This window comes from Macrobrachium nipponense, chromosome 38 (assembly GCF_015104395.2).
Source record: "Macrobrachium nipponense isolate FS-2020 chromosome 38, ASM1510439v2, whole genome shotgun sequence".
NCBI classification, from domain to species: domain Eukaryota; kingdom Metazoa; phylum Arthropoda; class Malacostraca; order Decapoda; family Palaemonidae; genus Macrobrachium; species Macrobrachium nipponense.
This window is the reverse complement of record NC_061098.1, coordinates 38,353,920-38,368,541: the sequence shown is the minus strand read 5'-3', so window position 1 is coordinate 38,368,541 and position 14,622 is coordinate 38,353,920. Positions and strand designations below refer to the sequence as shown.

The 14,622-nt window shown below is 35.2% G+C and overlaps 1 protein-coding gene across 1 annotated transcript in view; it reads right to left on the bottom strand.

Annotated features, from left to right (window-relative positions):
- LOC135209793 (uncharacterized) overlaps positions 1 to 7,665 on the bottom strand; it is a 128,333-nt gene extending 120,668 nt beyond the window's left edge. The window contains exons 1-3 of the mRNA XM_064242571.1: positions 7,507 to 7,665; positions 6,420 to 6,616; positions 2,283 to 2,357 (exon numbers count right to left, since the gene is read on the bottom strand). Coding sequence (XP_064098641.1) covers positions 2,283 to 2,357; positions 6,420 to 6,616; positions 7,507 to 7,665 — 431 coding nt within the window. The remainder of the gene's footprint in view (positions 1 to 2,282; positions 2,358 to 6,419; positions 6,617 to 7,506) is intronic.
- Positions 7,666 to 14,622: the final 6,957 nt, after the last annotated feature.

The window sequence follows — 14,622 nt, the reverse complement described above, 5'->3', positions numbered from 1 at the left end:
GTTGGAAGAATATTTCAAAGCTCTATAGACCAGTGTGTATATGGTAGTTATTTTAAAGGTTTTCTGACATGAACTAGTATAAAAAGTTATTAGCTAATCCCGTGAACGTCTTTTTTCGATACACTGCAGTCGTGAACTCAGACTTGACTGTAGTGACAAGGATGTCCAGAAATGGTAATTTGTTTTCATTTTCTACCTCCATTGTGAATTTAATGTTGGGATGTTGTAATATATTCCAAAAATTGTGCTATTTGCCATTGATATCTGAAAAGTACAAATGTGTCCGTCACTTATCTTCTGTAATAGACTTTACAAGAAATAGGACAATTGTCTAAAAATTCTGTTTCCAAACATGACATAAAACAGTGGTAAAATATTGACCCAAGTGGTGACCCCATAGCAACTCCATCGACCTGTGAATAGAGTCGTCGATTAAAAATAAACATGGAATCTTCCACAGCCAGTTCAAGTTTTTGATATATGTGTTTCTCTTTTAACAGACTGAAGATGCACATAGTTGATGTGCGAAACGCTTTATAATAATAAATCTTTGCCTATATGCGAAGTATCTATGGACCTCATGAACCTTATATATATATAATATATATATATATATATATATATATATATATATATATATATATGTATATATATATATATATATATATATATATATATATATATATATATATATATGTATATATATATGTATATATACACGCACACACATATATATTATGTATATATATATATATATATATATATATATATATATATATATATATATATATCTATATATATATAGAGAGAGAGAGAGAGAGAGAGAGAGAGAGAGAGAGAGAGAGAGAGGGAGAGAGAGAGAGATTAATTCCTAATACTGTTAAGATCGAATTTAACTATTTACCTTCAAAATAGTTATATGCCTATCTCTCTCTCGCTCTGTTTTTTTTTTTTTTGTCATCCTCTGTGTGTGTGTGTGTGTGTGTGTGTGTGGCGTGTTTGTGTATATGTGTGTGCGTTATTTTAATGAAATCCTTCTTATGCCCCGAAGAGACACTCCTGCGAACGGCGTCCTGTGACTCCTGTCTCGTGGTCAGGATGTCCTCCTGAGATATGGGCCATGGCAACTCTTGCTCCTTTAAGAAACGACATCAGCAGATTTGATGAACGAGATAATGGTTTCTACCGCAGTCGCACTTTAACGGATGAAGCTCCAGTGCCGAACATTTCCAAGACATTTCATACTCATACAGCGGCCATAGAAGGTTCATCAACCATACTCTGAAGTCTGTAGATATATCCTCTGCACAATTCACCTCAATCTGGCTACTACTCCCAGGCTATCTGAATATGAAGCCCATCTTGCCCAATTTATCTTAAAATCTAGCTTTTCAAAATTTTCTAAGGGTTTCTCTCCTCCTCCCCCTTCATTAGCAATTACAAATTCCACACTTGTTCACCAGCCTGTCATTCTCCATTCTTTCCACATGACCTAACCATATCCAAGCACTCTGATCCCCCATTTCACCCATGCTAACCTTTTCACCACCTTAACACATCTCTAACTTTCTCACTCTTAGTTTTTCTTATCTCAAACACAACACGCAACCAGTTAATCTCAGATGCTTCTATCTTATTCCTTTCATTCACATTCAACATCCCTTTTTTACTTCTATGAAGATGGGTTGCTCATCAGCCCTTGACTCATAATCGCCATAGTTTGCATATCACACTCAGCGTCATTTCCCAGGCTTTTGCATGCACCCTGCTACCCCCCCCCCCCCCCCCCCCGCTTATGCTTCATCTAATCTGTGACTCACCTCTTCTCTTATCCTGCAGTTATCTGTTAAATTTACTTACAAATACCTTTATAAATCAGTCACCTCCATTCTTCCTCAATTCTGACTTACAGTCAGCACTCTATGTTCCTGGTTTACATTTACAGTCAAAATCTTCCACTTGTTCACATATGACCTCATCATTCTCAAATTGTTCAGTCAGTGTGTTTCTTCACCATCCCTAATCAGCACAGTATCATCTGCTAGCATGAGCCATATTACACTCCATTCACATTTCATTTTCTTACCACATACTTTGGCACCTACCTTCAGTTACCTCTCTGCCTTGTCGAGTCACTCATCTATGAAAAAAATAAACAGCAATGGAGATATGACACTCTTTTCTCTGACTCACTTTTACATCAAACCAGCCAATCTTTAGTCCACAAATTTGGTACATGCTTGCTTTCAATAAGGTCAATTTCAATGTTGTCTAAAACTTACCTTTTACATATACCACACCTCTCAGCACGACACAAATCGTCTCTGTTGAGTCTGTCGTCAGATTTTTCTAGGTCCCTGAATGTTGGGTAGAGCTTTTTCACTGACTCTCAAACTTCTACCCTGGCTGCTGACTGCTGTATTCCAAATACCTTGTCCATAAACCCTGTTCATTATCTAAACAAGTAGTGTCCTTCCCTCATCAATGCCTCTGTTGCATGTTTCAACTGTTTATATCAGAAACCTACGATGCACCTTGACTAGAATACTAAGTAATGTTAGGCCTCATTTTAAGAAACTTCTAGAATCATCAGCTTTACCTTATTACACAATAACATTCATGCCCCACACACACTTTGGGAATATTTCCATCATCAGTGTATGGAGATTCTTACTCGGCGCCACGTAGTGTCTGAAAGAATAGCAAACGTATTCAGTCGTTCTCTGCAGTGAGCATACTATTGCTGGGTTTGTTTATTCACATGGATGTTTTGACGCTACGATAACAGATGGTGCTAGTATGGGATCTTCTTCAGACAGCAGATAGCTCACGGTAAAGTTGCAAATACGGTATAATCAAGACCCACATGAGAAAGTCTGTTTAGACGATTGATAATGTTGGTCTTAAAGTACAATAATTCTATAAAGGCCAATTATCAATATTAATATACCATACTACATAACATTAAAGTAAACCTGTTTTAAATATCTGACATCTGCAATGAAGACTAATCCAAAACAGTCTGCCGAGGAATCTGGTTCACAGGTGTGGAAACCTGGATCAGCCACCATGTTAACTGGGATGCCTGCCTGTATTGGAAGTCCTCTAGTAGGATGCTGAAAGTTTCATACAGACTGAAGAGTCCAGCTGCCAAAAAGGAAAAATAAAATGAAAAAAAAACTCTTTCTTCCGCTCTTGCCTCACTGTCGATGACCTACCTTGTCGCAACTCCAGCATGACCTCATATTTGGACGTGCAAATATATCTCAAGATTAACAGACAAACATGGAGACATTTCTCTTATGAGGTCTTTATAGAACATTCAATAAACATATGTTGGCTTGCAAAATCAGTGTAAATTATTGTTATTATTATTAATTATTTTTATTTAATTTTTTTTGACCAGCAAAGTCACTGTAAACTTCATTATTATTACCATTCCTTGACAGAATCGGCGGTCCATACTACATCAAACGGCCAACCAGCAGTTTTTCGTCTGCCGAACAGTGACACCGGCGTCGTAGGTTTCAGGACTGAACACACATGGCCACGTATCAATTGCACAGTGTCTTATCTAGGAGAAGAAATACTCAATGGAGAGTTTGAAAAATTGAAATGGACATCACAGTGGATGATGCTTCTCATAGCAACAAAGGTGAGCTCTGAACTTATAATAAGATTTACGTTTGCTGGAAAAGAAAAGGAAGAACTTCAGAAGAATTCTAATTAACCCAAACAAGTTAATATAAATGCAATGCCAATTTTGTAGGAATATCATATATATATATATATATATATATCATATATATATATATATATATATATATATCTATATATATATATATTATATATATCATATATATTATAAATATATATATATATATCTATATATATATATATATATATATATATACACCGCCAAATATAACTACTGGTGAATATAAAAATACAACACCTTTATAGGGCCCATAAAACCACAATGCACTAGTACCACTCCCAAGAGCCGTAATACCAAAAGAACCACAATCCCCTACTCTTTGGCTCGTGAAACCACAGATCATCACCAAAAATTATGGCCAAAAAAAAATTTACCAACAAAATAGCACCCCCCCCCCACAAAAAAAAAAAAAAAAAATCAGCCCCAATAAACTAATACCGCCAGGAATCTCCACACGGACCTCTTATAATGTGTTTCAACTTGACAGAAATTTCCCAATACTTTCCACTCCGTTTTCATCATGAAATAATTACCTCTGGTTTTTACTCCAAATCGCTGAAGTTTGTGCATAATAAGAAAAATAGTTGACGAAATGAAAGGAAAAAAACGTTACATTAAACTGACTAATCACATTTCATCATCAATTTGCAAATTCAGAAAAAAAAATGAAACCGCACGATATAATTTTTAGTTAATACAACCAACTCATTTCAGTTTAGATATATGAGTTCATTTTGACCGACCTGTCTTTTCATCTCAGACTATAAACCTGTTACCTGTCTTTTCCTCAAATTTCGGACCCAATTTGTAATTTAGTTCATTTCTCACATTGAATTCTAAAAATACCATGTCTCCAACAGTGATTTTAACATCAAATGCTCTTTTATTAGTTCTTTCCACAATTTCTCGAGTCGTGGCCTTGAGATTGTGGCTGAGAAAGGTATGCCTCTCCTTTGCTTTGGAAATTAATGCTTCGATTGTATCTTCTCCATGATGAGGTATAGTTAACAGATCAAATGTGCCTCGTGCTTGGCAACCAAACAATGCTTCAAATGGAGACATTTTAATGGAATCACTAACCAGAGTGTTGATGTTATGTCTAACAACATCTATATATCCATCCCAGTTTTTTATCATTTCCTCCTACAGTCTTCCTGAGAGCTTCAAGCCCTTTCCTGTTTGCTCGTTCACATTACCCATTAGCTTCAGGTCTGTTTGGAATAACTGTTACTTTCTGTATCCCCATGACTTCTGCCAAGCATTCTAAAGTTTTTGTTTACAAATTTTCTGCCATTGTCGGTCAATAAAACTCGGGTGAGCCATATCTGCAAATGATACCACTGAAAAATTCTATAGCTACTTCTTCAGCTGTTTTATGCTTAAGTGGAAAATTTCTACTATCCTCGTAAGTTCATCTATTATTACCAACAGGAACTTATTCGCATATCTAGATTCACAAAAATTTCCTAGGATATCCATATGTATTCTCTGAAAGGGTCAACTTGGTATCGAATAGAACTCTAATTTGCAGGAAGTTATCCTTGCAGGTTTGCAATCATTGCATACTGTACAGTTTTCACAAAATTTTCCACATCTTTCCACATACTTTTCCAGAATATATTTTAGCACGCACCTCATTATACATTTTTTCTATCCCCAAGTGTGGACTACCGAACCTGCAATGCACTATATCCAAAACCACTGGAATTAGGATTTTCGGGATTGCAATCTGTGTCGTGTCTCCTTTACTTTCACTAGTCCTTAATTTATATTTAATTTCCTGACCAAAAGATTACATTCTAATTCTAAACCAAAAGAAGGTAATTTATAGCCTTTCCTGACTAATTCCCCTCTAAAAAACGCTTTTTGCGTCTGCCAAAATTTCATCTCCATCCTATCTTTGCTCTATGAGACTCATATCCCATGTATAGAATCGCTAGTAACTAGCGTAACTTGAGATCCTTCCGTGTCATGAAAATTTCTACTAAGGGCATCCTCGACTACATTTAATTTGCCTTCTATATATTTGAGCTTTGCCTCGAAGTCCCTGATAGTTAAGAACCATCGAGCTCTTTTAGGAGAAAAATCAGGTTTATTTAAAAAGATCCAATAATGGCCTGGGGTCTGTAAGGACTTCTACTTTATTCCCCATCAGTAGCATTTTAAAATGAACCAAACTTGATACTATTGCAAAGTCTTCTTTATCTACGGTAGCCATTAATCTTTCATTGCTGCCCTTTGTCCTAAACCTCCTGCTATAAAATGCTATGGGATTGAATTTCGCATAAAACTTTTGCATAAGGCAAGCACCTATACCCTCCTGACTGGCATCAGTCACTAATGTGAATGGTTTGCTGAAATCTGGAAATTTCAGAACTGGGGGATTCATTAATGCGTCCTTATGTTTTTTGAAAACTTTCTTTCTTGGGGTTTTCCCAATGAAATTGAAATGTCATACCCGCAATACATCTGTTAGAGTAGCTGCTATGTTAGAAAATCCTTTCACAAACTTACGAAAAAGCTCACCATCCCCAGGAATGACTTAATTTCTCTCTTTGATTTCGGGGTGCGAAAATCCGCTATTGCTTTGACTTTATCGTCGTTTACTCTAACCCCTTCCTTGGATATGACATGACCTAAATATGTGATTTGCTTTTTCAAGAAGGAACACTTAGCTAGCTTAATTTTCAATCCTGCTAACCTAAGTCTCCTAAGTACTTCCTTAAGCACTTCCAAGTGTTGCCCCATCGATTCTGTTGCAGTTACTATATCATCCATGTACACAAAAATATTTTCACTCAATAACCCATTCAAAACTGTGTTTACCATCCTGGTAAAGGTCATTGGACTACCCGATAAACTGAATGGCATCCGCGTAAATTCAGTGTCTCTTGGGCACTGAAAAGGCCGTATATTCCTTACTATTTTCACTAAGAGGGACCTGCTGAAAACCATGCGCTAAATCAATTGAGCTATAAATATTATGTCCCCCGATTTCTACAAAAATATCTGGTAAGCATGCGACTGGTCAGGAATTGTTTTTTCATTCAAACGCCTAAAATCGATGCATACTCGGACAGAACTGTCCTTCTTAGGCACTGTTAACAGAGGTAAGTTGTATGGGGACACACTAGGTCTAATGATTCCTTCCTCTTCCCATTTATTGACCTCTTTTTCTACCTGTTCTCTGATTTTGAAAGGTATGCAGTATGCATGAATAAAAATGGGTTTTGTACCTTTCTCTAAGTTTAACTTATGTTCTAACACATTAGTCAATCCCAGTTTATCCCATCGTAAAGCTACCATGTCCCCAAATTCTGCCAAGAGCTCGCTTACCACTTCTATATGCTCATTATAATCCGCAATAGGTAAATGTTCTCTGAATATTTGCTTCCTTGATTGCATTTCTGCCTCTGAAAACTCAGTTTTCCCATCTACAACAGCCACTGAACCACTGTCATTACTCCAATCTTGGAGATCTACTACATTTGTATTCTTCTGTTATTTCCTAACTGTATCATTACAGTTCAGTAATTCTATCCATGTAACACCAGTGTTTGATACACTGTTCACTGATACAGTGCTAATAACCCCTCTTAGTTTCTCGTTACCCTCAATTACGCATACTTCTGTGGGTTTTCTCACTTCCCTCAATTTGACTTTTACCATAGTCTTTGAACCTGGCATTAAAATAACATCCTCTGATAAAACACATTTATATTTGTGGTTAGTACCTCCCCGTTCCATGATCCCATAAATATCACCTCCCATGCTTCTCATGCACCCACCAAGACCCCATTGTTAGTATAAGTAATAATATCAGTGTCAGTATCAGTATCACCACCCATAACGCCATTGTCACACCCTCCAAAATCAATATCCTGTTTAACATCACCGCAGTTATTTCCCGTATTATCATTGTGGGTTTTAGTATCATCACTCCCCATATCCCTGGTATCATTACCTTTAGCACGCCAAACACACCCCTGGTTTTCAGTAATTTCCATATCCTTAGTTTTCAATAAGGCTTGTTGTGCATTTTCCAGATTTTGTACAGCTGTCTTAAATCTCTTAAAAATCTCTTACCATATCACTGTGTTCCTTTGAGCCATAAGCCCCTCTTAAAAATGCTTGTAATTCAGTCCATGACCGACATTTTGTGTACTGAAAAACTCCTACACCTAAAAGATAAATCTCCTTTATTGAAATCTAACAAGGCCTTTGCCTTCTGTGAACGCCTCTGTATCATCCGTAATTCCCTTGGCGTTTAAATAGTTACTCACCTCCTCATTAAAAATTTGCACTGTTTGGGAAAGAACGCCATCTACAATACCTCAAATCAGGCTGACCCCCGCACTTATATTTATTATTTTGTGTACCAGAGTCTGGTTTCCACTTGCGTCTGCCATTGTGCTTTCTGTATGAAAACTCTTATAATTTAAGATTCGCCCTGACCTCAGTAACATTGATATATTTATGCACACACAAAACCCCTACACCAAAAATTAATAATACATTATCCACCAATAAAAGATAAAATAAACATGCACCACCCCAATAAACTGCTATATGAACTTGCTACCTCTCAGGTTTAGGTTAATCAGCTGATTCAACTGGTACAAGGTCACGCTGGTATACAAAAAATGGGGAGATGATTGTTTGAGAAAGAAAATGTATGTCGAACCAAAATTTTTGCTGAATTAGCACAAATGTCCACTTGGCTGCCTCTCTCTCTCTCTCTCTCTTCTCTGCTCTCTCTCTCTCTCTCTCTCTCTCTCATGACAAGCACAAAACGAAACTTACAGTACTTTTCTAATGTATCATAATGCCACAAAACCACTAATGTCCACCGAATCTCGAGGGACATAGAAAAAAAAGAAAAAAAAATTGACTTATACACTCACGTATTCATAGGACCAAAGTCAGCACCTGTTTCCGCTTCAACCACGCATAATCAATTCTGGTTATGACACAAATTCACCTCAACCCCCCCACCACAAACACAGAAACACATCATTACACAAAACCACCACAAATAAGAAGACTACCCGCACTAGCTACCCTCATCCTAATTCTCCTTAAGTCAGCAATAGTCAGTTGCCCAATACATAATTATAACCACTCTCCCAAAAATATGCCTAACCTATATAGTCTCTTTGGAGGTGCTACCTATAGGCATAATTGAATGTACCCTTTAACTGCTGCCACCAATCTATTAGGGATTTTTGAGGTCAAATGACACTCATTTAACAAAATGAAACAAAACATCTAACTGGCAAACTTAACCTACCAGTGTTCCGTTGCATTCCTTCTTAGGAGTTGGCTGAAAGTCAAAGCTAGGCAAAGATAAACTCCTGTAGTTACAAAAATATACTTTTCAATTCCCAAAATTAGCTAACATTAAAATGAATAACATTAATTAACTCTGACTCAAAAGAAACGTTAAACTATCATATTCCTCTCAAAATCATATTTAAGTCAGTAGCCCCTCTTCCCCCAAGTGTCCATACATTAATAGTTTATTAATAGTCAAAACCAGTCAGAGAATAAAACCCAATGGGTGACTTCGAATCCATCTGAAATAAAGAGACCATAATTATGGCATTACTTTAATATCAAAGTTCGTCAATAAAGAATGTGTACCGCACCCCAGTCTTCTTTCTCCAGACACAAGTATTGGTCACTTCAAATAGTATATTTTCCAAAGTTCTCTCTAACGTTACCTTGTCCGACAGACCTGCAACACCTCTTCAATCACAATCAGTGAGTCCTGCTTTAGCATTTGTTCTTCAGACTTAAATGTCATTTTCTGTTCGTTACGAACACACACACACACACACACATCACACACACACACGCACTAATTGCACTCAATAGGCATGCATGCTTCATGCCTGAAACCTTTGATCTTCAAGGCATCACTGACCATAAAGTGAACTAGTAAGCAATCCTGTCTGTTTTCATTTCAGCATCTTTGAGGAATCCAGTGTTTGCACCTATCACTAACCGGCAAGATCTAAGGTTAACAACCCATTTCTGTGCCTGTAAGATATATATATATATATATATATTATATATATATATATATATATATATATATATATATATATATATATATCGAGCTACAATGTCCTTTAATATCTAATTCGCTCTATCTCGGAATTAATATATTTTCATATATGCTTAACCGAAGGGGAATTTTTTCTCGATAATAGACTTGCCTGGACCAGGGAGCGAAACCCATGATCCTTACAAATCCAGGAACGTCAGTGAAGCTTTATCCTACTACACCACCGCGAGAGCGAATTAGATATTAAAGGACATTGTAGCTCGATATATGTATATAAATCACGGAAATGTGGTATGACTTATATATATATATATATATATATATATATATATATATATATATATATATATATATATATATATATATATATATATGCTTAAAAATCACAGTAGATGCACGTGTCGGGGTGGTTTAAGGCTTCACTGCCATTCCTGGAATTGAGGTCGCTGGTTCGCGCCTGTCGATCGCCAATTCTATTATCGCTTAATAAATTCCCCTTCGGTTAAACATATATGAAAATATATTAATTCCGAGGTAGAGATTATTAGATATTAAAGGACATTGTAGCTCGATATATATATATATATATATATATATACGTGTGTGTGTATATATATATATATATATATATATATATATATATATATATATATATATATATATATATATATATATATATATATATATATAAAACGAGACTATAAAACACCAAAATATAGAAAGAAAGTACTATAATTCAGAGACAACTGTCTCTGAAATATAGTACTTTCTTTCTATACTTTGGTGTTTTTATGGGTTCCTTTTATTAGATATGTGTGTGTGTGTGTGTGTGTGTGTGTGTGTGTGTGTGTGTGTGTGTGTGTGTATGCCTGTCGGGTACAGGGGCGTTTTGTATTTCACTGGCTCTGCCACAAAATATGAAAGAGATCATAATCTTCTGCCTCTGATCTAAATGTTCCCTTCCAGGTAATAAACGGAACCAAACTGGAGGATCCACAGGACTTCATACGAGATATGTCTCCTTATCAAGTGCTGAAGAGGTTCAGTGGCAAATGATGACGTTACCTCTCAAAGATCGTAAGTCACCGTCCTTTCTTCTTATTCTTCAGTGCACCGAAGCCGCGTTTATAAGTGATTCATGGATGCATATATGCTGATTTCAAAGCCTGGAAAACAAAACCTTTCTTCTTATTCCTGTTACAAAGTAAGCCTTCGTCGCCTCTGAAAGTGGCCAAGTTTCTTTCTACGTAATGTAATTTATCAAAATTTTGCCTGCGTCATATTCGAGTTCATCAGTCTCGTTTCATGAATCAAAATATTAAAGAATGAAAAAATCTAACAACTACTTCACGTCTGAATAATTTACATATTATGATAGGAAATTTGTCCAGGTCAATACTCTTTTGAACGCGACTGGAAATCACTTCTATACTGATGACTCCATTTTCGGATTCCTTCCATAGAGTTCTCCTCTATTAACCGAGTCACTCCAGAACAATTTTTGCTTCAAATAACAAGAACAGAAATCACAAAAAAAAAATAATAATAATAACAAAAAAAAATATTATGAGTAAACGCACGCAAGTAAGTGGAATATCCTAAACCTGTGCACTGAAATAATAAGAATCTTCAGGCCTGAGGTTCCCCAGTAACACCTAGAGTCGCTTTCAAGAAACATTGTGTCAAACAAATGCGAATATGCGCGAAAATACGAAGGAAAGAACAGGACAAAACTTGGCAGTTATCAATGTATGTGCTTGCATACACACACACACACGCATACGCACGCACACACACACACACACACACACACACATATATATATATATATATATATATATATATATATATATATATATATATATATATATAATAAAAGGAGCCCATGAAAATGGCAAAATATAGAAAGAAAGTAATATATTTCAGAGATTGCTATCTTTCTCTTCAGGTGGGTAATGAATAAGAGAAGTTATAGAAAAGGTGGTATTTATATCAAGAGTCCATCCACAGGTCAGAAGTTTTTTGGTCATCCCCACCGATAATAACTCTTTAAGCCTCTTAAACATTGGTTGAAGGAAGATTTTGTCTGACATTTGAATCCCAGGCACCCTTTGAGATGTTCATTACCTGTCTTTGTTTAATCAAGACTGATTCTATCATCTGGCTCTTGTATCGACAGTTTCTGCTATAAATTATACGTGACAAATTCCAGTTTATTCTGTGGTTACGGTTATTTACATGGTTAAAAAATAGCTGAGCTCGGTTCTTCGTACCTAACTGACTGTTTATGTTGTATTAATCTCTGGGGAAGTGATTTTCCTGTAAAATCCGATGTAAGATTGGTCACAGTCCAGGCATGGAATTTTGTAAAATGCCTGTGTCCTTGGGGGATGTCTTTTGTTGGGAATTAATCATGGATTTGGCTAAGGTGTTTGGGTAAGTAAATGCAAAAGGGTTAGATTTTCCGAGGGTCTGTGTCACCCTCTTAATTCTTTCCAGGTGTGGAATTTTTTTTTTATTGTTGGGTTTCTCTTTGGTCTTGAGGGTTGGAAGAAAATTATGTTTGCTTTACGAATTACTTTAAATTCCTTTTCCAGGAAATATGGGGAACAAATTTAGTAACACTCTTAGGGATAGGTTGCTGTCTATGCCTATCTTGATAGGTGTCATAATAGTTAAAGTAATGAATGTATGGAAGTGAGAATGTTGGTTTTCTCCATATGCTAAATTTATATCAATTAATAAAACATCAAAAGGAATTTTGTTGTCTGTTTCCCATTCAACTTTAAATTTGATGTTGGGGCTGAATGCTTTAATTTTGAAAGGAATTAATTGAAATTGCCCCATCTATTACCCCAAAATGTAAGAATATCATCTACATATCTCACCCACTGCAAATTCCCTGATTAACGTCATACAAAAGAGAAGCCTCAGGGACTCAGGAATATACGAAATCCCATGCCAGGACTGTGACCAATCTTACATCGGATTTACAGGAAAATCACATCCCCAGAGGTTAATACCACCAAACGGCCCCAGTTAAGTAGGAACACCAGACTCAGCTATTTTAACCATGTAAATAACCATAACCACAAAATAAATTGAAATTTATCACATAATTTATAGCAGCAGCTGTCGATACATCTCCCTTTAACGAACGCTTAAGACGATTAAAGAGGAATAATATATATATATATATATATATATATATATATATATATATATATATATATACTATATATATATATATATATATATATATATATATATGTATATATATATATATATATATATATATATATATATATATATATATATATATATATATGTATATATATATATATATATATATATATATATATATATATATATATATATATATATATATATATATATATATATATATATATATATATATATATATACATATATATATATATATATACATACTATATATATATATATATATATATATATATATATATATATATATATATATATATATATATATATATGTGTGTGTGTGTGTGTGTGTGTGTGGTGTGTGAGAATGGTAAAAACGTTGTTACAACAGAATTCCATGCTGTCTCTCTCTTCAGGTAGGTAATGAATGAGAAAAGTTACAGAAAAAAAGTATTTATACCAAGAGATCTATCCGTAGGTAAGAAGTTTTTAAGTGCATGTCCTGTTGCCGTGAGCGCTTAACACAAGTGACTTATGAAACTGGATACAGATAGTTCTTGGGTATGGACAATATGTGTGAGTTCGAACATGTGTGCAAGCTTTTCCCTACATAATGATATGTAGCATTACCATGATGGATAGATCTGTTCAAGAGAGGCGAGGAGCCAAGATGGCTTCTTCAAACAGTATTTTGTTATATAGTGTAGTGCATATTGTGTTGAATGGGTTAGCATATTTTACTTTTGGCCAAAGATGTAGCTGGATTGTATTTGAATATTTATTTCAGAGATGTTCTATTTCATATGATCTTTGATTATACTATTATGCTTATCAAGGTGTTCTCCTGTCTTCTAAAAGGCAATTCCGGAGAAGGGAATTGATCTGGAGAAGGGGAATTGATCTGGAGACATGGGAACTGATCTGAGATATGGGGTGTTGAATATGGTGACTTACTTTGGTGTACTGACTATGTTGACTTTGCCTAATGTTATGGATAAACTAATGTTAGTTATGCAATTAATTACCAAGAGTTATGTGAGTTATTTGGACTTTGAGTTTAACATTTCATTTAATCTTTTTGTTAGGAACCTTAGTTAATTTAGCTAATACTTTGCTTTAAATAAATTCATATTTTTGTAAGTTCCGTGTCTGATTTGATGACCTTAGATAATGGAGGTGGGAGGTGTGTGGAGAGAGAGAGTTAATGGGAATTGAGAGACAGAGGACTGAGAGAGAGAGAGTGAGAAAGAGAGAGAGAGAGAGAGAGAGAGAGAGAGAGAGGGGGGCTGTTGGGAATCCAGAGAGAGAGAGAGAGAGAGAGAGAGAGAGAGAGAGAGAGAGAGAGAGAGAGAGAATGTGTTTACCAGTTGCCTTTGGGTGCTCTGGTCCATTGCTACCTTTTAAATATAAGAACGAGATTTATAATCTCATTATTGAATATATATATATATATATGTATATAAATAAATATATATATATTATATATATATATCTATATATAGATATATATATAAGATATATATATATATATATATATAATATATATATATATATATATATATAATAATGAGATTATAAAATCTCGTTCTTATATTTAAAAGGTAGCAATGGACCAGAGCACCCAAAGGCAACTGGTAACACATTCTCTCTC